The sequence below is a fragment of the Lepisosteus platostomus genome, chromosome 17 (assembly GCF_059453375.1).
Source record: "Lepisosteus platostomus isolate fLepPlt1 chromosome 17, fLepPlt1.hap1, whole genome shotgun sequence".
In the NCBI taxonomy this organism is placed as follows: Eukaryota; Metazoa; Chordata; class Actinopteri; order Semionotiformes; family Lepisosteidae; genus Lepisosteus; species Lepisosteus platostomus.
In genome coordinates this window covers 20,185,009-20,212,151 of record NC_142627.1, presented here as the reverse complement: position 1 = coordinate 20,212,151, position 27,143 = coordinate 20,185,009, and the positions used below count along the sequence as shown (strand labels likewise).

At 38.8% G+C, this 27,143-nt stretch overlaps 1 protein-coding gene across 2 annotated transcripts; it reads right to left on the bottom strand.

Annotated features, from left to right (window-relative positions):
• Nucleotides 1-62: 62 nt before the first annotated feature.
• mertka (c-mer proto-oncogene tyrosine kinase a) lies at nt 63-27,143 on the bottom strand. 2 transcript variants are annotated; one of them, XM_088610732.1, is made up of 19 exons: nt 26,831-27,143; nt 24,220-24,604; nt 22,454-22,554; nt 21,746-21,919; nt 15,668-15,754; nt 15,374-15,489; nt 14,638-14,830; nt 13,840-13,985; nt 9,757-9,895; nt 9,404-9,554; nt 7,715-7,803; nt 7,135-7,230; nt 6,719-6,799; nt 6,157-6,249; nt 5,816-5,934; nt 4,472-4,581; nt 3,793-3,952; nt 3,403-3,539; nt 63-2,982 (listed from the first exon to the last, which is right to left on the bottom strand). In XM_088610732.1, exons 1-19 carry the CDS (start codon nt 26,916-26,918, stop codon nt 2,547-2,549), a joined length of 2,901 nt encoding a protein of 966 aa, XP_088466858.1. In that variant the 5' UTR covers nt 26,919-27,143; the 3' UTR covers nt 63-2,546. The 2 variants fall into 2 exon arrangements, with proteins under 2 accessions (XP_088466858.1, XP_088466859.1); XM_088610733.1 differs by having other exon boundaries at nt 24,220-24,565.

Genomic DNA, 27,143 nt, shown 5'->3' with positions numbered 1-27,143 from the left:
TAGAAACTACCACCAGATGGAGAAAGAGCTGTTTCTCTACCACTGAGAAAGAGGCGATACCCTTTCTGCCAGAACATCAGTTTATTCGAATTTTAGAATTCCCATATTGTACCACGAAATAAAATCATTTGAAATATTTTCACGATTTCGTTTAAAATTGGGAAAAAATGATAGTTTACATTTCATCACCAAAATAAGTCTGGTGGGTATTCAAAATTTGACAACGGTATTTTTGTCGTGTAAATGTAATGTATGAATACAAGATTCACTCGAAAAACAACTGAAATTTTGTTGTGTATACACAGAAAAAAATCAACATACTTAAATAATGCAAGGTCTTACAAATATTTGTTAAAATAATTTGTTATAGTATTTTGTTAGGAATATATAAAACATTTTGCATGGAAGGTACAGATTATATGCACTCGAAAAGTTCATTTTAATGTGTTTTACATTAACTCTGAGACTATCAATATTTTCAAATCACCATAAATGTACAGAAACATTTAGACATACAAAAGTCTAGATATAATTGAAGATCCTCTCAGAAAATACAATATACACAGATTCTAAAACAATGAATAGAATCGCATTGCACCAAAGAACACTATTATCACAGTTTAGGTCTCCTTTGTTTAAATAAAATCTTTGCAACTTAAATGCCAGTCATAGAACTGGTGAGCATGTTCTGAGCCATACTTAATTACCAATGAGATCTGGTTAAAAAAATATACATATCATTCTTCATACAGAAACTGGCACACTGAATTGCATAATCAGATATAATTCAGTTTACACTTCAGTGTACAGTGTACTAATTTTTAAGTTTTAGGTATAAAATCTAACAAAAATATTGAAGTGTTAAGGATTGTTTAGCTTCGCAAGACTGATTTAGACAGCAATTTAAAGATGGAAAAGAGCACATACAGTACATTTTGTAACTGTTGAGATTACTTTTTCATAGTTTTAAGTCTGTATCAATACTGCTGTCCATGGTAAACCATACTCAGAAATGTAAAAAGCAAATGACATTTAAAAAAATAAAAATATAAATATCTTCCTAATCATTAGGTGTAAGAAACAGGCAAAAGACAAATAAGTACATTGAAAAGAGTAACATTCAAGTTATTTTTTCACATACTTAATTTCATAATCCAAAAAGTTTATTAATAAGTGAACCCAAAGGATTCCCTTATAAACTCAGCTCTGGCACAAGAATCCGAGTACAGCAGTAGAAGTTATGAGAGAACAGATTTAGATTGGAGAACAAGAGACACTTATTTATACCAAGGATAGGAGAGAATGAGTATTGACGAGACGTAGTTTGTATTCTTGTTCGTAAATTGGTTTTTGCAATGAAACTGGGGAAAAATACTGTTTAAGTATAAAATGTTAGGAAGCCCAAAATGCTCAACCTGCTTATCCTGGTGATTTCTGTGAAAACTGGCAGCCTATTACATAAACATAGGGTACACATGACTGCTCTTGCCCTGGACAGGATTGCAAGCCATTAGAGAGCTACAGAGAAAGGGACAGTATCAAATAGCCAATCAAATCAGAGGTTTCTTTGAAAACCCACGTTGAATGTTGGGAGAACATGAAATCTTTACATGCAAGACATGAAATATATTAATCCAGGAGTTTTTACTTTTCTGTATGACAGTTTGTAAGAGCAGTTTACATATAAGCTACATTGTTTGACAGGTATGAATCATGATGTGAGAAGATTCCCCAAAAGCTCCACATATAAGTGTGTAGCAGACGAAGGAGCTTGCTTGCCTGCTTGGGCTGCAACTACAATCCATCACAGAGGCAGCATCAGAGACTAAATTAGTTGTAAACAGATCACTTATGTAATTAGTTAGCACCTGTTGTAATTGCTTGCGATGGGATGTGTGAATTGTCACAGTTTAAATTTATATGAAAAGGACGAGTCAGTGAAGAACAGAAAGAGGGACAATGGAAAGATGTGGAAAATCGTGATGTTGCAAGAAACTCAATAAAGAACAAGAAAATGGACAGAAAAACTGCAGTCTCCAGCTCTTTTTTTGCTTCAGAGAATAATGCCAGTCCCATATGGGCTGTCACAGCTTAGAGATGAAAATAATGTATATTTGAAAGAATCAAAGTTAATAAAAATGTTAACAATACTTCAAACATCCATTACACTGGCCTTTGAAAGTAAACAACAACTGTAAAAATACTTACTACCCATTATTCTCTCATTTTGAGTCATCAATAAAACAACTGGTAGTTTTTGCCTCTATCGGGAAGAGATAACACTTGCCGGCAAAACCTTCAACAAATGAAAGCTCTTCATTGTTTAGCCTTCCACATGGCCAGAGGCTTATTTGCAGACGTGACTCAATGGCCTACAATAACAACACCTGCTGGTTTACCATGTGGTGGTGAAATCAGATTCTTCTGTTGGTTCAGCAGCAGGAGGATTGCTTATTAAAAAAAAAAGCACAACTTCAGCAGGATGTTTTTGAGTCACAGTCAGGGTTTGTTTTCAATTCAAACCACCGGTGTTCAGTAACGCTTTCTCACAGCATAATCACAGAATCCTCCGAAGACTGATCAGCACAAGGCGCACTACAGGACCGACTGCAACCGGGCTGCTCGGCGTTGCCATCCTGAAGCAGAGGAGCACTCGGGTCTCCGGACGAGACAGGCTCCTCGGGAGCAATCACGACAACGTATCTGTCCTCACTGTTCATGGGCTCATGGACGTCTACCGCCACGGCAGAGGTCCCGGGGCCAGTCCTTGCGCAGGTCTCAGGGGCCCGCTCGGAGTCGGGAGGGAGGTGCATCACTGGGCTCGGCGGCTCCTCCGGCAGGCTAGTGTTGATGTAAATGATATCCTCCTTGCTGGATGCCTCTGGCAGCCCCTCCGCCAGCCTCTCCAGCATCACCCTGACTTGTGTGAAGCACGGCCGGTCCGCTGGCTCCGTTCTCCAGCAGGAGGACATTATTTCATACCTGGGGAGACACGGGGGGGTTAGAGGGATTCTTTAAGAGATTCTCCCTGACATGCAAAGTAAAGATGAAGATGGCAGTTTTCTAAAAGCAAGAAACATGAAGATTTAGTAAGATCAACGTGAGACCATGAAACACACAAAAAGTAGGAGAATTAGTTTCTGTGCTGCATATAAGGTCATCAATAAATACTAATTTTAAAAACTGGAAAAAGTTGTTTGTAGTCACACAATAGTTTCCGAAATGTTGACATTCAATAATACCGCTACGTCTACACCTGTGTTAACAGTCAAACACTCATCCAGAATGACACTGACTGAAACAGAACCCAATCTTTGGTTGAGACACGGCTTGTCTCTGGCAACCCCCAGCTGCCCCCTGCCCCACACTTCCTTTCTTCCCCCGACTCTGGTCGACACCTACAGCTTGTCCAGGCAGTCCGCTGGCTGTCTGAGCCTGTGTCCCTCAAGGAGGTAGTCATAAATCTCATGGTTCTGGACTCCTGGGTAGGGGGTCATTCCACGGGTTGCAATCTCCCACATTGTCACGCCAAACGCCCACTGCAAGCAATTATAAAATAAAGTGCTTTCGAATGAACAGTCTGACCATGTTACTTTTTTTTTTAATGTTGTGGTCTAAGACTACAAAAGTCTTAAAATAATCATTGAAGACATGACACCTAGGAAAATGTTACTTTAAATTGACAAGCCATTTGAAAATGGTCTAGAGGAACACAATTTGTACTATTTAGCTGCCACTGTAAACAAATATATGTAGTTACATTTCTTTAAGAAATCTAGAAATAAGTCTTACCACATCACTCTTGACAGTAAAAACACGGTCTGCTAGACTTTCAATTGCAATCCATTTAACAGGCATCTTTGCTATCCTTCCTTGTCTGTAATAATCTCCACTGTAGATCTTCTTTGACAAGCCAAAGTCTGCTACACAGACAGTCATATCATCTCGCAACCTGCAATATGGATCAAGAAAACTTGTCATGATTGAAGCTAAGCAGAACAGCGGAGAGACAAATAAATGGTTTTAAGGGAACATAGTGAACAAAAATGAAAGACAGAGAAAGTTTTTTCCCCCAAAACCAAAACAATGTTTGCTCTTCTTTCTATATAGCTGGAAAATGACTTTTGTCAAAACACTGGCTTGTTCTGACTGCACAACTGAACTTTTCCTTGATTGCCCTATTTCAAAGTCACTAATTCACTATAGGTCTTTCCCTCCACTATGGAGCTGAAGAAAAAAGTTAAAAGGACTTCTCTTCTCTCTGATCTAACGGCTTACGGTTTGGAAACTAAAATAAGGACTCATGTAATGTAATGGGTCATTATCAGATACATCGGTCTATCTAGGTGCTTTTTAGCTCATTCCCTCATTGCTGAATTATTGTGGTATTTCAGATAGTAACAAAATCGAGATTTTCACAAGGCAATCGTGGCGGTTCAAAATGCATAGCGAGGCATGTCTTCCGACTTACATGCAGTTTCTTGCAGCTAAATCCCGGTGGAGAAAATTCTTGCTGCTAAGGTATTCCATTCCTAGGGCAATGTCAATCATGAACTTTAACAGCGTTTGCAGTGGTAAGTACTAAAAAAAAACGATTAAAAAGTCAATCAAATTAACAAAATACACACAGTGAGTGTAAAGACAAACTTCCAGTTACAATTTCCAGACAAACTGTAAATGCCCAGTATATATGGTATTAATTACAAAATGCTTCACCTAAGTAATCTACATCATACTGTAACACAACGGGGGTTCAGGCGGGTGCCCTTGCTGCATCAGGTCGGCCCCCCACCATCGGGGGCTCGAACCCGGGACTCCCGCGTCACTCAGCAGGGACCCAGCCCGGTGAGCTAAAGCGAGATCTCTCCACAGCCCAGGGGCTGTGGTCCTGCTATCACAGGGAAGGGCGGCGACGTCACCTGCTCTGGTAAGCCGGCTCTTACACACCCTGATGGCCGTATGCGTTACAATACTTTTCTGCTGCTAATACATGCAAATGTGGCTTAGCATCATTGGTAGTTCTTTGTTCAATGCCAATTGATAGATAATGAGTAAACTATGTTCACTTATCAGCTTCCAGCATCTCCTCAAAACTCACCCGTTCAGACAGCACAATCTGCTATTGCTCTCCACCACACATATTGCATTTTTGTTAAGATTACATTTGTTTTTTTTCTGCACCAAACAAACTCCTCACACATTATGTCATTTTTCCAAAACTTTAAGAGTGGTTTTACATATATACTATGTGACCTGACAGTAAGAATCATCCTTCCATTTTCTAAGGGCCAATTCAATCATCCAATTCAGGGTCTCAGGGAAGCTGGGGGCTATCCCAGCAAGCCACAGTCTCAAGGATACAACAGGACGCCAGTCTACTGCAGACCAGACACAGACACAAACACAGATACGCACACACTCGCAGCAGGGCCAATTCTCCCAGAAGCCAATTAACTTATCAGTACTGTATGTCTTTGTTACGTCTTTGGATTGTGACAGGAAACCAGAGCATCCAGAGGAAACCCATGTGACCACAGGGAGAACATACAAACTCCACCCTGGGTCTGGAATTAAACCAAGGGCCCCAGCTGAATCACTGAGCCGCCGTGCCATTCGGTACGATTCTTTTATTTTATATGATCTTAAATTAGATCTAGAACACATTGTACTGGGGAAAGCATCACCCCCACTCAAACAAGCAGACTGTCTTGGCTTTCAAAGCTTAAGATCGCCTTCCATCATCTTCGACCACCAGCAGAAGCTGCCAAATTACAATCCTCGTCAAATAAATACATCAGCAAAAAGCAGGCATTACCAGCGGACTGTCCCCCAGTCGTGACCGCAGTAGGAAGCTATGAAGATCCCCGTATTGCATAAAGGGCAGGATCACCATAGGTCTGGGGAAGTGGGTGGAACTGACGTCCAAACATACGCCTGCATGAAATAAAGAATATTTCTCCACATAATAATAAATAAAACTACAGAAAGAAAAAAAAGAGCACTGTAATAGGTGGACTTATATCCATTGATTACTCTGTAGAGTTCAAAATGTTGTCTTTTATTCATTCTCAACAAAAACATCATCACCCCCAAAGCATTTGCTGATTTCTATTACTTTCTCGACCCTCACAGTTACTGAACACTGTTCCCACCTACCGAGCAGCCTGATGACATTGGGATGGTGGAAATCCTTCATGCAGGCAGCTTCGTTTAGGAATTCTTCAATCTCTCGCTGTGAGAAACTATCCACTACAAGAACAAAAGGCAAAATAATAATACTTCTGCTGCTAAAAGTAAAAGAATCTGAAAACACTCGGTACGTAATGAATTAAAAAGGGGGTGTGCAGACACCTTAAAATGCAGCAACACTTAAAAAGAGAACAACTTATACCAGACTATATTTTGAAGAGGTTTTACTTGGAATATATTCTTTTGAATTTAGATTGATCTTAAAAATAAGTTTAAGATCCAGTTTCAACTGGATTTGTATACATTTCAGATGTTACAGCAATAATTGTTTTATCAAATGGAATTCTAAAATAGCTTTTTTGTGAATATCTTTGATAGGAGTTTGTAAGAATGAATGAGCTTTTCAATCATCTCAGCATCACCAGAACCTCATTTTTAAATGGCATTAAAATTCTCCTTTAACAAAATCCACTGCATCTTTGCCAAGGTTAGACAGCTAGTGAAACCTTAATGACAGAACACAGCTTACATTTCATAGTTTTCACTGCTACTTTTTCATTTCTTCCATCAGTCCTTTTCAGATGACCTTCCACTACAGATCCAAATTCTCCTGTAGGGAAACAGAGTTGTAAAATAAGGCACTCTGTTAATGTAAATCTCCATCCTCCAAGTTTAACTAATAAATGTAAATTTCACTAAAAGTGGAAATGAATCAGACAATCCTGACTACTTCCAGCACTCAAAAAATAGAGTAAATGGATTAAATAAACCTTCAAATACTTTATACAAGTACTAGAAGAGGTTGTTTTCCTCCCCAATCTGAAATTTTCTAAATGCAGCTGAACAAGAGGATTAAGCAAAATGTAAATTCAAAATAAAATAATGCCAAAAGATGAAGTCAGCTTTGGAGCCAGTAAGATAACAGTGAGAGTGGGTAATTCTTACCTTCACCAAGGATTTTTCCTATTGAAAGTAAGCTCCTCTCAATCATGACATCATGCAATTTTGCTTGCAATTCTTCGCTAATTCCCAGGTTGCTTACTGCAGGGGAGAAAACATTGCAAACACACTGCATGAATAATAATAAGCTTGTTATCCATCAAGCCATTTTCTTCCACTTCTTCATCCAATTCAGGGGCACCATGTATAAAGCAGGGTACACTAGTCATGAGGGACTCCAGTCCATCACAGGGCACACACAGACACAAGCACAGACATGCACACACTCACACCAGGACCAATTTACCTAACGGTATGTGTTCAGACCATGGTAGGAAACCAGAGCACCCGTCAAAAAAACCCACACGAACACTGGGAGAACATGCAAACTCCACGCAGACAGCACTCCAGGTCCGGAACTGAACCCAGAGCCCCAGCGCTGCAAGGCAACAATGTTAACCACTGCACTATCTTTCTGCCACAATCAACTTATTTTGTCAATTATAAATATTATTATTAGGAAATTCGTACGCATTATACTTAATGTACCATTACATTATTAGAATTACATATACCAATAACCTACATGTCATTTCAATGGCTCTCCGGTTGTAGGATCTCTTGGCTCTGTACAGTATGACTGGCTGCATCTCTTCTCCGTTTCCAATAACTCGTCTGTGGGGACAGTCAAAGGTATTTCTCATGTGTTACTGACACTTCTTAAAAAAAAATGTTACCACTCATGTATGCACTGATTTTTACAATTGTTATGAATCCTGAGATTGAATTAGAACATTAAAAGCAGAGCTGCAGATGGTCAAAGCATGTGCACTGTATAAAAGCAAGGTGAACAATTTTCCTTTTGTGTCGGACAGCCCCCAGGGGTCACCTGATTCCTGGTAGAAAACCTTTACTCTAACACGTGCGCTTCCTCCTCGCCATTCTTCATCTTTAATAGTAAAACTGAAACCTGGCAAAATGCCATCTCAATGGCTGTGTTTTATAGTAAACAGCTGACGTGACAAAACAGCTGCATGATGAAGTTCCCTTATCAGTATCCTGAATGGCAACTATGAGTCAGAGCGTCGCTTGTCCTGAGTCACTCCAGAAAATGGGTTGTTTTTCATTTTTGACCAACTTTAGCTGAAAAAAACTCCAAGGCCATGACGTCTTTTCAGTCGCAGGTGTGGGCAGTAATTATAGGAAGTGCTTTGCCTTTATTAGAAAACAGTCTGGAGTAAATTCACTGTTCTGCTGCACTCAATCCTTTCAGCAATAGGAATCCGTATTGAGGAAACTGACCATCTTTCCAGAACTGTTATTACTGTATGACAAAAGCAGGAAGAGAGAATTCTGACCAACAACTGCGTCCTGTGGAATCCTGGCCACCTCATTTTTTCTTTCATCTGGAATGATGAAGGAGGTCCAGCACGAACATTCTACATGACCAAGCACGTCTGCAATGGCTGATGTTCTTTAAAGAGCAAGCTGACCGATTAAAAAGTGCACGCTGCTATGACTGTGACTGAGAAACTAATTGTTAAATGTCCAAATCATCCTTCATTAAAATAACTGATTCCACTAATCCATCCTATTTTGATAACCACTTACATGAAAAATGTATGTAATATAAAACTTGATAACATATGTGCACATTTTTTTAAAGCAGAAAGGCTTCCGGGTGACATCTGTGTAAATGAATAATAAAATCTGGGTTTCCAGCCTCATAAGAAGATTAGCCAATAGTAAAAAAAAAAAACAATTCAGAACAAACCTTTGGTGCCATAGAGAGACGTTAAAAAGCATGCTGTGAAATAATCATCCTTGTGATGATGACTTGACAAGATCTCTGAGCCACAGTACAACTCAACTGAAATCGTGTTCAAAATAAAGACTACTTCAGAAAAATATTCTTACAACATAAAAGGTGAAGCTTGGTGCTTATGTTGTACCAACACATTTTTTTTTAAAAAAAAACTCATAACCTGTTGCTTTTAACTTTTTATGTCCACCCAACACGCAGCCCAGTACGAGCATCAGGCCTACCAACAAAAGGATGTGTACAAGCTTAAAGGCATGGCAGGTCAAACTAGTGTCGCTGTGGCTCAGCAAGTTGCACCAACAAGTCTACACAATTCTCCTAGATTTGTGGACAATTGAACATTGCTGTTTATGGGGGTCCTATTATAAGTGACTAATGACATTTCCCAGATTCTAACTGGTGATGGACTTAAGGACTCAAAATTCTGAATTCTTGATTTCAGATTTCTCTTACCCAAACCTGGTGTCCAAGGATCTGTTCCTGATAAAAATTGCCAAGCACAAGATGAGCATCATGAGACAGATGCCACACACAATGCCCAAGACAATGTACACTGCATTGGAGCTTCCAGTCGGGGGAAGAGAAGATGGAGCCAACCTGGGGTCTGTAACACAGAGGAAAGCCAATCACTTCTTTTCTCCAAAGGAGAAATTGCAAACACAAAGCACACAAGCTCTGGGACTGCATTTATCTATTCTTCTGTTCATAAACAGCCAGAATCTACAAGCAGCTGTGTTCTCCAGACAGTTATTATTGTGTGTTAATAATACAAGTATAAATTGCTCTAAGGCTCTTAATTATCTTACCGCGCTCAGGTAAAAAGACCTGCACCGCATCACTGAAGATGCCTGTCCCCCCTTGAGTATATGCTGCCACTTGAACACTGTAGGTCATGTTGAAAGTTTCCAAGGAAATGTTAGCTGCTTTGACAAGCCCTTTGCGGACCTACGAAAACAGAAAAATTATTCAATACCCTACAAATAATTTCAAATATGTGAATTTGGGTAAAATTTGAAGAGTCTCATTAAAATTTGTCTTTCCGTGATCAGAAATGTTTATCCTGCATTTTTCATCTGTCAGACAGTAGTCCAAAAAAATAAATAATCCGAAAACAAAGAGTGCACTCAAGATTCAGCTAAAAGGAGGAGAGGCTGACACTGGTTATAAGGGCTCGTGTCCAGCATATTTTAGCTGCTTAAGAGCCAAAACATGTGTTTCAATGGTAATTAAGCAAATAATTACTTCAGACGATTAAGAGCTCAACAGAAAGGAAGTAGCCAAAACCATTTAGTTTTTGAGCAGTTTCTTTTCCAATGGAACAAGGTAGGGCAATGAAAGAATCTTGGTGGGTTTGCCGTGAGCCTTCTTAACACTGCTCAAGATGTAGTCTAGTGAAAGGAGGCCAGCATTAGATTAATTTACTAATAACGGATATGCGCTGCAATCATGCTTGGTTTTTTTTTTTGCTTGTGAAAAAAGAAAACAGGAACAGTGCCATGTGTGCAGAGGCAGAGGAGACAGCATGTGATAATGAAATGCTCATTGCTTAATGTCATCACACTTTCGGTGCTGGCGTTCCTCACAGACATGCTGACTGCATGGACAGAAATGGAGGTGTAGGTTACCGAGTCAGGGTACTCAACACTTCTATACTAAACTCTCATCAAAGCTTCTTGAGGCAACATTTATACCTATCATGTCTAGAATGTCTCGATAAAGATAAAGAAAAGCCCCTCTCATTGCGTCTAATTAAAACTCTTTATAGTTTAAAAGACGTAAAAAATATTTACATGTATTAAGATAGTTTCCACACTTGATCTCTGTAAATATTTCAATCTGCATTATTAACAACGGCATTATTAGATTACTAAACAAAAAAAAAAGACTAATCAGGTACGACTTGTTCCAGAGAGTGCAAAAATTCAATTTCCTTCAGAAATTTCCATGTCTTAAAAACTCACAAATTTAGAAGACTTTTATTAGGCGGACAAAGATGTTTGTGTAACTGTCACAGCCCTTTCCAGTTGTAGATCACAGGTGACTTTCAGGAATGGGCTAAACTTAATCCACATTTCCTCATGTTTCACTCTGATCCATGTGAATCACTGTTTACACCACACGGATTACACTGTTTAAATAATAGTAGGAGCACTGAATTCATAATGTCCATTGTTTTTATTTTTCCATTCATTCTCATATGAGTCAGCTAAGATCAGCTTAAAAACTAATTTAATAGGGCAAACTTCCTCTTTACAATAGACAAGTGTAAAGGAAATGTGCTGCTCTGGGAAGCTGGGAGGAAGCAGCTCAGGCTTGTTCCTTCTCTATCACTGCCAAAGGGATTACAGAGGTACTGAAAACATGATTTATTACTTATATGTTTAGCTGAAGCCATTTTTTCTGGGGCAAAATATATGAGCCTGTATCTTAAAAACAAAAAACAGGCACTGTAAGTAAAATTGTGCATGACATCATCTATTTTTTTATATTTCAATAATATTATTGTATTCACAAATTGCAGTAAAATTCCACGCATCATCAATTCACTCCCTATCCCCACTCAAGCAGAATTCAATTGGATGACCTTAAACAGCACATTAACATGCACACAATGACTTTCAGTCAGCACAATAGGGCTGTGCCACGGAATTCCGGCAAACGAGCTCAACTTACAGTTAGCAAGTGAGGAGAAACCAAAACACAGACGCCTAATCTCCCCAGACAAAAACCGTGAATCCTAGCATGCCGGGTCTCCTGGCAGCACCCAAAACAAGTGCGCACAATGGCACATGGCATCAGTACACGGCAGAACATCAGCTTTCTAAACACCAACTAGGTTTTGGACACACTTCAAAAGTTGTGGTCGAGAGACAGCTAAAAGTAAAACCAGCTTAGTAAAACTCAAAGTGAAAAATCTTACTGATGTTTCAAATCTTAGTGAGTAAGATATCCTGAGATGATGTACAATAAAAAGTGAATAAAGAATAAAGGTGGCTGTTATTATTATGAAAACAAGTGAAAAACATGAAATGTGTTCCTTAAAGATATCAGTCTTGAAAAAGGAAAGCTCTACATTTTATCCATATTTATCATCGCTATCTACCTGCACCTATTAATACTGTCGATTGTTTTGGTGTCTTCACGGTGCCTTTGTCCAAGTGAAGAGGACAGTATTAAAATTATTTGATTAATCAAATACTGAATAATGCTTTTTTATGAATAAACAACATATGTAAGAAAAAAGGGATTTAACAGTTAACACATAAACTGATCAAACAATTGGGTGATATAATAATCAAGATGACCTATAATTCTTGCAAACAGAAACACTTTTTGACCATTTCTTAGCTTACTAGCACTGGATAAGAGCCAAACCTCACAGCTAGTCCAAATAAAAAATGACAAATTATTTTTTAAAAATCATTTGAACTACAAAATATTTCTTGTAACAAATCTGTCAAGACGTTGAATAATGATAAGGTACTGATGCCTTATATTTTAGACTGGATTCTATAACAGCTCTCCCCAAACTCCTGTATGTTACAGCAGTATAATCTTTCCAGGATGCGGAAAATGTTTTACTTTTCCATTAGTCCCGAAAGCTGTCCAGCCCTTCTTAAAGAAAAAGAATGCTCATTAAAAGGACATTTCTATTCAATGGAGAGCAAATTAACTTATTTAATAATTGACTTATATTTATCATAAACAAAACTGAAAACATGCAGCAAATCAAGAAGTACTAGTTTAAAGAACCAAAGAAATCTGAAGACTGATTAGATATTGTAGGTCTACATTCAATTTCATAGTTTTGCAGGATTCGTTTCTTTTGGACACAGTAAAATGTTTAATAGCTCTTAGCCTGCTCTGTCACTAGACTGCCCAAAATAGACTGTATTGTACTCCCCAAAAATGGATGTTCTATAAAGTACCAATGTATCCTGAAATGCAAAACTAGGGGCATATATGTTCAAGGATGACAAACCTAAAAAACGTTAGAGAGACAAGAACAAGGAAGTCAGACTTCATTTCAATAAAGGAATGTGGGCGTCAGCACTATTTTTTGTCCTACTGAAGAAAAGCCACAAAAAAACAACAACAGCTATCACAAGATTTCAGTTCTTACAGATTGGGAAATAAAACATAAAACCCCTTTGCTCTTTACGATGTGTGATATGTGGGACTTTATTTTTGTGTTAATAAAAGCTGGTGAATAGAAGGATCAAAGCAACAAAGTTAAATTTAGGTAACCCTTTTAATCAGGTCTTCGAATACACTGTGGGGAATACCAGAGTCCACCTTTCTGACTGAAGGGAGCTGAAAGCAAAGGGCTACTCTGCAGTCCTGCTGCCTGACTAGGATTTCTGAAACCAGTTAGTACATGAATTATATGTTAACAAGTTATGAAAATATAACTTATATGTATGAACATGTTCTACAGAGCACACGGAAATGAATTCCTGTTACATCTCTTATTCTTGCTGTCCAAAATTTTAGGAACCCCCAGTGAAATTAACCCAATGGATCGTAAGCAAGACTTCCAGCACACCCCTGTGTGGAACAGTCTCCAGATTTCAAACAGACTGACAGTCAGCGGACCTGCATGACAGAACACACAGCTGAATCCCACGTAACATCCCCATCACCTTCCACAATGCAACTTAAAGTAATCTTACTAAAGAATACAAGAGATTTCAGCAAAAATATTTCAAAACCTCACAGAAATCATGCTTTTGGCTTGCAGAGATCCAACATTTTATTCAATGGTGAATTCTCACATAGTCACCAGTGAGCACGCAGCACATACTCAATTAAGCAAAGTAGCATATTTAAGTCTAGTACTAAGATTTTTGTACATTAAGTTGCTTTACAAAGTTGGTATTATAGCTTACAGTATATGTTTTTGCCACACTGCTAATGAGGAGGTCATATCCCTGCAGAACTCCATTCATTTTGTCTCTCGGAGGGCTCTCCCACGTCACCAACAGCTCGGACCCACTGAGGAGCACCGTCACATTACACGGGGGTACAGAGGGAACTGAAACAGAGACAAACCCCATTCCTGTGAAGTAACCAGTCTGTGCTACTTGTGCCAGCACACGTTTAAAGGGTATCTTTATAAAGACACCATGCAACAAGCCCACAATCCTTATTTCAATTTTGTAGACTAACGTCTTCTACAGATTAAATTAAACATAGAATAAAACATTCATAACAGTGATGATGCGCAGCAACCAAACAATGTCTTTGAAAAATAATCATAAAAACATTAAGCCATGCTAAGATTTAAGCCTTTTATGGTAAAACCATTAGCCAAAATCCAAAATGACAACGTTCCTTTTTCCCCAGAGACATACAATATTGAGGTTCAGCAATGCAAAGCTCTTCGAGGCTAAGTAATTCTTTAAAAATACTAATAGGATCATAACAGACTCTAATAAATTTCCAGGATGAATCAAAAACATCACCATCAGCTGCTTAAAATAACTTCTGTGCCTCTAGGAATACAAAGGAAATCTAAAGTCACTCCACCCTAAAACAGCATGCTTTGACTCTGAAACTCTTCCGTTTAGGAGTTAAGTGTTCTGAGATAATGACAATGGAGTATAATGGTAAGAGACCCAGCCTGTTACAGGAACTACAGGGCTTTTCAATTCTCTAAATAAGCAAGCATGGAGGAATTTCCCTACCTCCTTCAGTGGTATTGCTTTCAATCCAAAAGCTGGCTTGGGACCATCCAATTTCGTTCCTGCAGGACACACTGATATTGTACAAGGTTGCAGCTTGGAGACCCGTGATGTTGCACTCAAAGGGTGGCACAGAGATGTTCATGATTCTCTGGAAGACGCCATCTAGAATCACATCCTCTTGGATCTGTTCCACCTTGAAAAGCATGATTAAAGATTTAACATTCCCACAAAACAGAACAAACATGTTTGGTTCATAATTCTGTTTTTTGGAATTGATAATAATCACAGAACATAGAACATTATAAAAATGTTATATTCCCAACTTGGAACTCAACTCAGCTTAGCATTACACGTGACGCAAATGTTAGACCTTCTTCACCGACTGAGCATTACTGAAATATTTTACCCCTGAGAGCCATTCATCATTTGACATGATGTGAGTGCCATGGAGCTTTAAAGGGGAACTGGTATGTCTCACGACTCTGCAGACTTGCAGGAGTTCATTAGTTCCCAGGAGTGGACATGCTAGTGTGGAAAGAATACCGTCTCAAACCCACCCAGAAGTGGCACAAGTCAGGGCGTGGAACCTGTCACTCGGGGGATCCCGAGTGGGCTGTGTGGGCACAGTTAGCTAATGGCTATGCCCACAGACAGCTGGACCACCAGGCTCAAGCTTTGCTCGAATAGTTGAGGCTGTTGGGGCCCCTATACGCTCACAGTTTCAAGAAAGGCTTACTGTAACTTGGCAGGTGCTAAGAGGAGAGAAGCCATCATGACCAGGTGTCAACTTCAGAAGCAAGCTGTGAGACGCTTGGGCTGTCACACGCAGATCAGTAGGTGGTGAAGGAGCTTCTACATTCAGAAGAAAAAAAATGCAGGTAAAAAATCAAAATGCATGTAACCTTCCTTGGCTTTTGCAAAAGACTAATTTACGAATGGATTGTAAATTCAGGCAAACTAACCTTTTCAGGTACAATAAATAATTTCACTGCAGGAGAGAAATATCTTTGGTTATTAGCATTGTGGTTACCTTTGATGTTAATCTGTGCTTCTCTTGAAGTAGAAAGTCCCTTGTCATTATGTGCTTCACAACTGAAGTGTGTTGCCTCTTCTATACCTGAGGACATATGACACAACAAAAAGCAGGTCTTACAGACTATTTTAAAAAGGGCTCTTCCACGCAAGGAGACAGGAGATTCTACTGTATTTTCTTTTGATGCTGTGGTTATGAAGAATGTACTCAAAGCAAGTGATTTTGATAAAAGCAGGTTTGGAAGGCTGAAAGTAGTTTACAAACAAATCTCTGAACACATATACGAAAATGAATTTTTCAAGATTTTTTTCAAAAAAACCTGTACAAGCTCATGTTTTTTTCATTGACATGGTTCTGAGAATACAAATTAAATAAAAAAAAATACATTTACAAGCAGAAACACAGATGGTCTGAGATGCTAATGTAGAGTAAATCAGTGATTTCAACATTCATTTCCTCAGTAAAATTCCCCTGTACTTCCTCAAATACTTGCTTTATTAGTTTATATATTTCCCAAACATTTATGTTCTCCTAATTATTGGGATGTTAAGTAAAAATAGGTAAAAATCAGTATTTCAAAAAATAAATTTTGAAGAAAAATACTTTTTTACAGGAAAATTAATCAGTATTTCACCTTGTAATATGACAGTGATGAACAGAAATTAACATTACCTAAGAATTCTGTTAAACACATTTTTGTTTAACTTCCATATTAATTTGCTTCTGTCTCACTTAAGTAAAACATGGGATGCAAGCTTTGTTTAAGGCATATCAACTATTTCACTTCTGCAAAACACGTGTTGTTTCTAAGGGTGGGTATGTGTTTGTGAGGAAGGGCAAAGGGTGAGGATTTAGCTCTTTCTTTACTTCAGTATGTTAACCCTTCTGGCATTATTGGTCTGTTAAAAGTTGAATACCATAGTTACAGCAATGTATTGTTATATTTGAACCTTTTGCTCATCATGCAGCTAAGAAGCAGATGTTAAAAAAAGATTAATTGTATGCCGCTTTAATTTTTAACTAAAGCAGTAAAAACTAGTAGTTCTAACTAGAGGAGCTCTTTATCTTAAGTAGCTTCTTCAAGCTCAGTATCATTCCTTTCACATACACAATACACATTTCTGCTACTAGCATGTAATACCCTGTACTTTAGTACATTAAATGCAACCTAATGTCTTAAGGTGTCTACCCAGTTTGGAAAAATATCTGTTAGAAAAGTAAAGTAATGGAAACCTTCTTGACATTGCTAGATGCAAGTCCTTCTCCACAAGAGGAAGGAATAAATGTTTATCACTTTTCTATGTATCCCTCACCTCACCAGAAAGATGCTTGTTCTGTGAGGATACTGATGCAAAGCTGACACCTATCTCAGAAACACAGGGTGCCAAGGCAGGACTGACTCTGGGATACCAGTCCAGCACATGGCCACATAGAATTCACAGTCAAACCTAGCCAGCCATGTCTTTAGGAAGTTGGAATTGATCTGGGAAGCTGGAGCTGTGAGACTATTAATCTCCCACACACGCACTATATTCTGTTGGCTCAGCTACCATACTACTACCAGATACTAACAGAATGCCCCTTAGAAAGGTACATGCAGTCAGTGGGAGACGGTGTGCACACATTCCAGAAATGGTACAGAGGGTTTAGAGTGAGGTCCTCAGGGTGGAGACATTAAGAACAAAAAATAAAAGCTGTAGGAGGATGGAAGATAGAACTGTGTTTACATACCCTAAACATGCAGGAAATCAGATAAAGGAAATGAGAGTGGGAGGCTGTGCCATTAAACCTCACATTCCCAGCTGTCATTGGATGTTCCTAGAGTTCCTGAATCTGTCATATCCTCCACAATAACTGCTCTCTCATAAATATAGTCCTAGAGGTACACAGGCAATGCAATCTTTTATTCCTTCCTCTTCTTATTACCCCTTTTTCCTATTTCCCAGTTGGCATAAACAGTAGCAGAAAACACAAGAAAGGTCACAGGTTCATATGCTCAGGGCTTGAACCTTGAACAGTCAGTAATGGACTGTGTGGGACTCTTCCGTAAGTGTTCTGATATTTGCCTCTTTCAATGACTGCAAGACAATGTTCACTAATCCAGTGCCAGGTCAGCTCCATTACTCTAACATAACCCACACAGTGCCAGTCATTCCACTTCTGGCTTATAATTGCCCACAATTATTTTCCAAGGAGGCAAGTGAGGCTTATAATGTGCTATTTGTTCTCCTAAATCTGTTGCTGAGAATCATTTAACAAAGCCAGGGATTATTCATTTGACAGTATAGTAGCATTTATTTGCTTGTGATATTAATGTCAATAATTCCAGATGTTTTAATTATAAATTTCTGAGAAATCTTACAACGTCATTGTTTCTTTCACAGCAAAACAATCATTCTTAACTGTTGGACAATATAAACCTCCCTTAAGATGGTTAAATCTTTTTAAATGTTTTATTAAAAATGTTACTATTATTGTTGTTCTTTTATTACTTATAAGGTGAACCATTAATGGCAGAAGCAACTACACATTTTAGCAAAGTATTATTGAAATTTGTGACACCTCTTGCTAATTTCTAAAGAATTCTATTAATCTTTTTCTTCTGCATCACTGCTAGACCAGTTTTGTAGAGAAAACCCTGTGTATATGATCCTTATTAAAAGCATACTTTTATGGAAATGGAAAAATCCAGCTCCAATAAAATAGTTATTATTTATTAAGAAATTAAAGTTAAATTAAGAATCATACACAATGTATAGCATCACTTAACAGTGAAAAGAGAATACACTAAAATATATATTTTTTTAATTAAAAGGTACCAAATGATTTCAGTTAAAACATTTACTCTAAGTTATAGCTTACGTTTTGAAGCTTTTTTGACAGTAAACATTTTTGTGAAGTCAGGCAGTATGAAGCCTGTTAGAAATCTAGAAAAGTACTGCGATTTTAAAGCTGTTCAAATATGTGGATCTACATCACAAACCACCGACAAAACTGAACTTCCTGACATGCTTCTGTGAGGATGGAAGCCAACACAATATAGAGTGAAATTACCTACTGAAAACACATTGGTTTTTTAAAACAGATGTTTTCCCTTAGACAGCAATTTTCAGCTGCTTCTGTTCCAAAAACACCAAATGAAACAGCTAGACCTTGCACATCTATTTTAGGTCTCTGAAAACAGTTTGGTAATCAAAGCTGGAGACTATACTATGCATAGATAACAAGTAGAAACAAGGAGCAGAGAACAGAAATGTACTGCTGTATAAGGATCTTATGCTTTATACCACTTAAGGTGTCAATTGTAACTCAAAGGATGATAAGCATAAAAATTCTTATTACAATCTTGCAAGAAAACTCTAGAGCAGGTAGCCTAGTATCTTCTGATTTTTTTCTGACTAACCCAATCAGAGTAGTCTATTAAACAATTATTTTCTCAATTGTTTTTCTTTAGGACTTTTCCAGTTAATTACTCAAAATATTTAGTTGTTTACTTAACACTTTAACTTAATCCACAAATTCACATCATTAAAGGTACCATTTTCCACAAAACTAATCAGGGGCTGGTTGGAAGTCACCAGAAGCCACATGGATCAAAAAGCAGAAGACACGAGGCTCTTCAGGAAATAAGTTTAACATATCAGCTCTCCGAGACCAAAAAAAACAACACAAATGCTTACATTGGTCAAGATCTATCTTGTTTGGGTTGCAATACAAATTTAAAACTATATCAATGGTCAAAATATGCCTTTTTATATGCATTTGCATATGTAGAGAGTCACAGCATGATGTGTGTTCTGGTGTGCTCCATGTTGATTGGTCCCGACGCAATACGATGAAAAGTCATAAGAGAATCGTGTAATTAGTCACCGCCTGCGATTCCTAATCGTATAATTTGACATCCTCTAGGACAGAAAAGGCTGAGAGATTCAGCAACTGCAGTCGATAATTTTGACATGCACTCTGACTAGAAGCCGTGTCGAGTCATGTAGTGTGACGCTGGCATTACAAATGTAGAATCACTCCAGTCCACCAGTGACTGGGTCATATCTTAGAAGGAAAGAATCCCGACAATAGACAGCACACGGTTATCTCAAGGACACTCAAGGAATTCTAGACTCAGAGATCTTCAGAGAACAGTTTGACTTTGCACAGACATATCAAAAGGAGAATACTTTATGAGCCAAATTTGTTTAGCTTGTTTGCTCATTTTATTCTGTTATCTACTACTTTTATTGACCTTCAAGATGTTGTTCTCCAGATCCTTTTGTGGAAAGGATTAAAACTCCGCTACACTAATTGAAAAAAAAAGTAAAATATATTCCCTGTTAAGAGCACCCTTTAGCATCTGTAATGTTTTGCAGCATTTTTTGAATAAATTACAGGGTAGTGTGGAAAATTCCGCTGGCCAGTATATTTTATCACGTCATGCTTCAAACATCTGCCATCCTTCAGTAGGATGTGTGAGTTGATAACATTGTCTTGCTGCTTAATTCTAAACAGTTCCCAAACCCTCAGAGTTAATGAGGTTATGTAACCATCTGAGCAGAGAAATAACAATAATTAGGACTTCAGCACACAGAACTGGAATTCCCTTCCCGACTCTGTGATAAAACAGACTTTCACTGGCAACCACTGACTGATAACTCCACTGTACCGTACTGCTCAGGTACTCTACGTTTAGATCTTTTCGTGCTACCTTGACCTGCAGTTATGCATTTGTATACAGCACAGAGCAACATCTTTACAGACCACTGGCCTCTGAGACAGACTAAGCCTGGTAATGAGAGGCATGGCAGGCAGGCTCATGAATAAGGCTTTTGTCCCAGTGTCCACCCACCTCCTCCAACAAACAGCACAGGCCTGACCTCTGCACTGCCAACACCACTCAGCAAGGCATTTTCCAAACTCCACAGCACAACAATCTCTCTTTTTACATGCCTGAACACTGAAACAATTACTTGAGTTTTTCAACCTTTCTGGCTGAATGACCCTGTTCAGGAAACAAAGTAATTTCAGTAATTCTCTATTCACACACGCTTTCAATTTTAAGTTTAGAGCTTGTGTAAATAAAGCTATTACAACTAAATATTAAAAGAAAAGCTGTTTGGTCAACAGATCCACAAACAATCATCCAGGTGGATGCTGCACATTGGTGGTGGTGGAGGGGAGTCCCCATTACCTGTAAAGCACTTTGAGTGGAGCGTCCAGAAAAGCACTATATAAGTGTAAAGAATTATCATAATTATTATTAAACAATGCTATAAGAGCACATCTACTGTGTGACAGCATAGGGTTTATTCTCTAGAAAGCCTCTCAGGAACCCCACAGGGCCCCAAATCCAGGGCTGAAAATCCTAATGTCAGATAATTCCATTTAGGAGAATACAAGCATTTGTTAGTTTCAGTTTAAGTTTGCATCTTAAGACTCAATTAATTACAAGCTCAACATAACTATAATTATTTTGAGCACTCATGTTAACAAGGCCTTTACCAGTTACCTTCACGTTTATCAAGGTCTCATACAGAACTGCAGCAGTGCTTTTAACAACCATGTCAGTCTCAATTACCCAAACCTTTTTTCTAAGGGGATGTTTCAGATAAAGTTTGGATCTTATGTACATGGTCATCACTGACTAGAAACTAGAAATACTGAATTTTCACTAAAAAAAGACTCCTTCAGCATAATTCAGGGCTGTGTATTATCCACTGCGTCACTTCAAAATCAACCATTTATGTGGTCATGCCTTCTCTCCTAGCATTTTAAGCACACATTCTTTTAAAACATTATAAACAATACTGCCAAAAAGATAACTATTTCCTGAATATTATTATTTCCAGTATAAGAGAAAACCAGTGATGTTTTACACAAATACAGTCTGCTAATGAAATAGCCCAGACTCATGCTAGCAATGTATGAACTCAGCCTTCACACATTTACAGATTGGACCAATGAGTGCTTCCTATGAAACGACTCTATGTTCTGACAGAATTTACAACAACCAAATGAATTTTGTAAAGCATAACCTGCACAAAAAGATTCAATTTTGGATTTCTTTACAGAAGTACTCCTCACCTGGAACGGTGATATATGAAGGGGAGAAAGATGCTGGGGTGTTGATTTTCACCCCATTCTTCAGCCACTCGATCCTGACGGGGTCTGGGGGACCCACTGCCTCACAGGTCAGGTTAAAAGGGGTGTTTCTGCTGACATTCAGATGCTCTGGTTCTTTAATGAACATCGGCAACCCTACACATAAAGCCATAAAACAACACGTTGTTAACCTGCCTCCTAAAAACACCACTGAGAAAAGGCTCTTTTAAGGATAAGCCTTATTCATCCCTCCATTTTCTCCCCACTTCCTCTTTCAATTCAGGGTCGCAGGGGAGCCAGAGCTTATCCCAGCCAGCACTCTACGCAAGGCAAGACGACAGCCACACACACTCATGCCAGGGCCAATTTTCCGGGAAGCCAATTAACCTATCAGTATGTCTTTGGACAGTGGGAGGAAACTGGAGCACCCTGAGGAAACCCACGCGAACACTGAGAGAACATACAAACTCTAGACAGATAGCACCGGGTCTGGAACTGAACTGAGGTCCAGCACTCAGAGGCACCACTGCTGACTGCTTCACCACCATGCAGCCCCAGGACTAATTCAGCTTGCACAAAACATATTACCTATTGAATACAAATAACCACAAGTCATCTCTTTCTATTCATGTTACACATATTATATGGACTTTACAAACAGCCCGGTTTGCTTTCAGGAAGGTAACTCACCTTCAATGTGTATCTGGATGCGATCAGACTCTATCAGTGTATCACTGATACTCAAAATGCAGCAGTATTCCCCATCATCAGAGCGCTGTACATTCTTAATACTGCAACAGAAGACGAACTAGGTACAGTAATTAACACATAATGGTGACATCTTATTTAAATACAATGTTATTATTTGACATACAGCAGGGGTGTCTAACTCAATCTCTGAGGGATTCAGTATCTTCTGTTTTTCGTTGCAATCTCAGCAGTCTATTGAACAATTAACCCAATTGTTTTCTTGGACATATCTAGGGTTTTTCTTAAGACTGTTGCTGCAGTCTTTTACTCACAACATTCACATCATAGAAGGCACTGTTACCTATAGAACATCTTAAAGTCTGGTTAAAAGACCAACTGACCACAATTACACCGACTGTAAATCTTAAATCTTAAGTAGAACAAAATCAAGAAGACACAAGGCCTTCCAAAAATTGAGTCTGACCCCCCCCCCGACGTAAAACACAGTGTTTAAAAAGCAGTGGCACACAACTCTATTCAAAGCTGACCACCATGTTAGTGCATTTCGTTTCCACCTCTGCACATAATGACCTAACTGAATAGCTTAACCAGACCAGTTTAATGCTTTTCAAATGTCTTCAAGTGTTATAATTTGGTGACATTTGAAAAGCTGCAGGATTTAGGCCCTTGAGGGCTGCTGTTGTGTACTTGAACAGCAGTTGTGTACTTGAAATGCCTGAAATGCCTTTACATTAGGAAACCCAAATATTTTGCTGAAATTTTCAATAAACTGCATTCTAGTAAACTATTTAAGTATAAATGAGTAAATGTCAAGAGGTTTGTGTCAGCCATTTAATTCCTTACTTTCTGTATACAATTCTAGAATTTTATATATTTAAAAGTTTCTGCACCTATGGTAACCAGTGATAAAATATGAATGATTAGCATATATTTATGTACAGGCAGAAGTAGACACAATTTAATGCACACCTGCAAGAATGCGGTTAATCTAGTGTTTCTATTATGCTTAGGCAGAACATGGAAAGGAGCAACAAATATAAAGACAGCTGATTAGGAGTTTGGTGTCCAGAGGTTTTCATTCCTTACATTCCTTCCTCGTCCTCACAGGCCACTCACTTAATGTGTTACAGCTGTTCTCTGAAATGATTGAGGCTTACAGAATGTGTCGTGGAATCATTTCCTGGTTTGATTCATTTCATTTTTTCCCCTTAGAGAGAGACTTCAGTAGTACTTTGCTTTGGCTATATTGTTGCAAAAACATTTAACCAGAGTGGTTATCTGTCTGAAACTTGGGTTCCCCAGGAGATGGTGTGTGACTGACTGGGCACAGTCAAGAGTAGTGCGAGATTGATTAACTAAGACTCTCTCAGCAAGACGGCCATCCCTGCAGCCTCCTGGGGAACTGAAGGCCAGGCAGTTCTGTGAAAGAGAGCTGCACCTCCAGTGCAGGGCTGTGTAGCCTGTGCTGTGTTAAATGACGAGTGGCTTGAAGGTGGATACACTGGAGGAGTCTGCCCACAGTTCCTCATTTCCCATGTGAGGCAAATGGCAGTCCTAATTTAGTTCTCAATACCTCGGGAAAACCTGAAATTAATTAAAAGCTGGTCTTATCAGACACTTAATTCAGTTAAAGGTTTGCTTAACCTTAGTGATGGCTACACTCAGGTGGAACAAAAACAGGATACGAACTGAGAAAATCTGTTGGTAGAGAAACACTGTTAATAAGAGAAGTCTGTTGTCGTCACCTCAGTGTTGAAAGAATGGTGGACACCTCTTTATCTGTGGTTTGCAGGTCATTCAATACTGCCTGCTGACTCCCCGAGAGCTCCTCGCCATCCTTCCACCATTGAATGTGCAGATTGGGAGAAATGTCGTGGACCTCAATGGAGCAGTTAATCTTCACTTCTGTGCCTTCCGACAGGTGCACATTTCCCACTGTTGGCTTGAACTTCAGCTTTTCAATGTCCTCCGGCTTTAAGTGGACATTGGAGACCTTCTTCTGCACCACAGGGGACTCTGTGATGGGTGCCAGTGGAGCTCCTTCAGTGGGCTGACGTGACCAAGACTGAGGTACACTGGCCCTCTCCCCCGCTGTGGGAGAAATATTTCCAAGTCCTTTACTCTGCCCCTCTGTAATTACAAGTCAAAGTCTCGTGTTAACTGGAACAATGACAGGAATGTATGGTACACATTAGTGACAAACATTTAATCTTCTTATTAAGCTGAAATTAAATGATTAGACTTGTGAATGCTGGTGAGTTGATCCGATTTAATCTGCCACAACCTCAAATCCAATACAATGCTATTGGATTCAACAACAGATATATATGACAGGTGGTCACATTGACCTGCCAACTGGTCATTAAAGAACCAGGAATTCTAAGAATCAACCCTGGTATCCCAGAGATTTCTGCTGGGGGTCTGCACAATCGGGCCTGCCTAAAAGTTCCTTTCAATGCACCTGGTGAAGTAATTTCTCATTTCTCTACCTGACCTGCTGAGCAGAGGGTCTGCTGGGTGTCCCCCAGTAGGGGCTGAACTTCAGTAGTGGATGAAGTAGGTCCCCACTTACATGATAAGCAGTTTGAGATGCTAAGCACTATATGTAGGTAATGAATTGTTTGTTAACTGGGTAAAAAGAAATTTGTTTTTTGCCTTCGGAAATAAAAGAAACCTTCACTCTCCTCCCTGCAGTGTGTGCAGTTCTTCAGATCTGAAATTCCTGAACAGTGAATACCCAGATAATTTCCTACTCTCAATGACTAAGGGCAATAACATTTCAGCTACATGTCTTTTCTGCATCCAATTGACATCTTTTATGTTAGATCACAAAGGAAATCCTCACATTCCTGCAATGGAAACCTGTTATCGAAGGAAGCATATTACTTTGACAGGAAGAAATGTTCCATTTGCTCATTTTCGGCTTATACGAATATTAGTCAACATTTTTATGCAAGTCAAAATTTCCCCATGTGAGACCTGTTGACTTCCATTATTTTCTTTCTAATGATACCTCTAGTACAGGGGTCTATTTTAAGTCAAGGAACTCAGCTTGGTCTAAACGTGTTTTGAAAGATTTTGAGATTTAAATAGTTTACTTTCATAAATGACTGCTGTTTTCTAACATCGTGATGTGATGTTACAGTAGCTCAACAACCAGAGTCACTCTATGTCATACATCCAAGGCTGCAAACTGAACTGACTTTCCAATAAATAAACATTATGTAGGAAACAATACAACACCATCCATCAACTTACATAGGATACATGAAGGATACATCTATCACACAAACTGATTTCTGACACTCATATTTAAGTTATGCCATGAAAATACTACTGCACAATAACCATTTGAAATTCGTATCACATCATTATTCATCAAAATACAGCATCAGCAGGCCTAACTAGCTGCTTAAGCACTCAAAGTTCAGAAAGTTGCTTATCACACGCAAAATTACAGTATATATAACCTTTGAACAGTCAGCAAAGAATCAACCTGTCCATATACCTCACCTTAGATCTGCATTTTGTTAATTTGTTTTTTTTAATCGTGTTTCAGACGCACATCAATAGGAAACTGCTATTTCAGCTCGTTAAGATGGATCCAATTTTCCAAAGAACCTAATCATTCCCACTTGGCTGTGCTTTGATGTACAATAAAAAGGCACCAGTAGAGTTCTTGCATGCTGAGAGCGACAGAAAAGATGACTTTGAAACAATAAAGACTGACATGTACTAACATATTTGCAACAGCTGGTATTGCACGCATCTGAGTGTCGCTGAAGGGTCTATCACAACGAAGTTGTGGATTAAATACGGAGCGGTGCGCTAAATTGTAAGCGTTCTAGTTAGCACTGTAGTACCGTATCTCTGGATCATCCACAGTTAGTGAAATACCTTTAGTTCGTTGCAATTAGAAATGTTCAGACAATGTTCAACATTTAGCAATGTTCAGACAAGGATCACAAAAAAAATCAGCCTTAGATGCACTGCATTCAATGTATCATGCATTAGTCTTAAATTAATTGATGCTGTGACTAGCGAGATGAATGAGCCACAGCTCATTAGAATATACATGTCAGGCTCTCTTTCCAATCTTAAACTGTTTAGCTCGAAAACCTCGACGTTTTATACAGAGAAGGGTGATGTAAAAATGAACACACCAAAGGAGCGCCCAGTAAATTAAATGCCCCTTTTTAAAATGAAAAAGCATACTACTGAGCCGCACACATCACATTTCCACTCAGACACTAATCCCTGCAAACCTTTAAACTTTACGATCGCTTAGCTCGGCAGATTTCTACACTAAACTCAACAGATGCAAGACCAAAGTTTCAAAGTTTATATATCACTTACCTACTGTGCACTGTCCAAATAGGATCCAAACATTTAAAAATATCATCACAATGCTCAGACTGGAGCTTCTGGAGATCGGTTTTCCCATGTTTGGCCGGAGTCGTCAGACTGCTACGTCAATTTTGTTATTTTATGCACGATGTTAAGAAAGCAGATGTTACCCTGAAAGTTTAAAAAGGAATCATGAAGTGTTCGTCTGAAGCATGATCTTAAAAACAATGTAACGGGACAATCGTTAAAGATCTTCCCCCCCTCCCGCTGTGTCCGCATCAGGTCTCATTCCTCACGTTCTCCGGGACAAACTAAAGTTGTT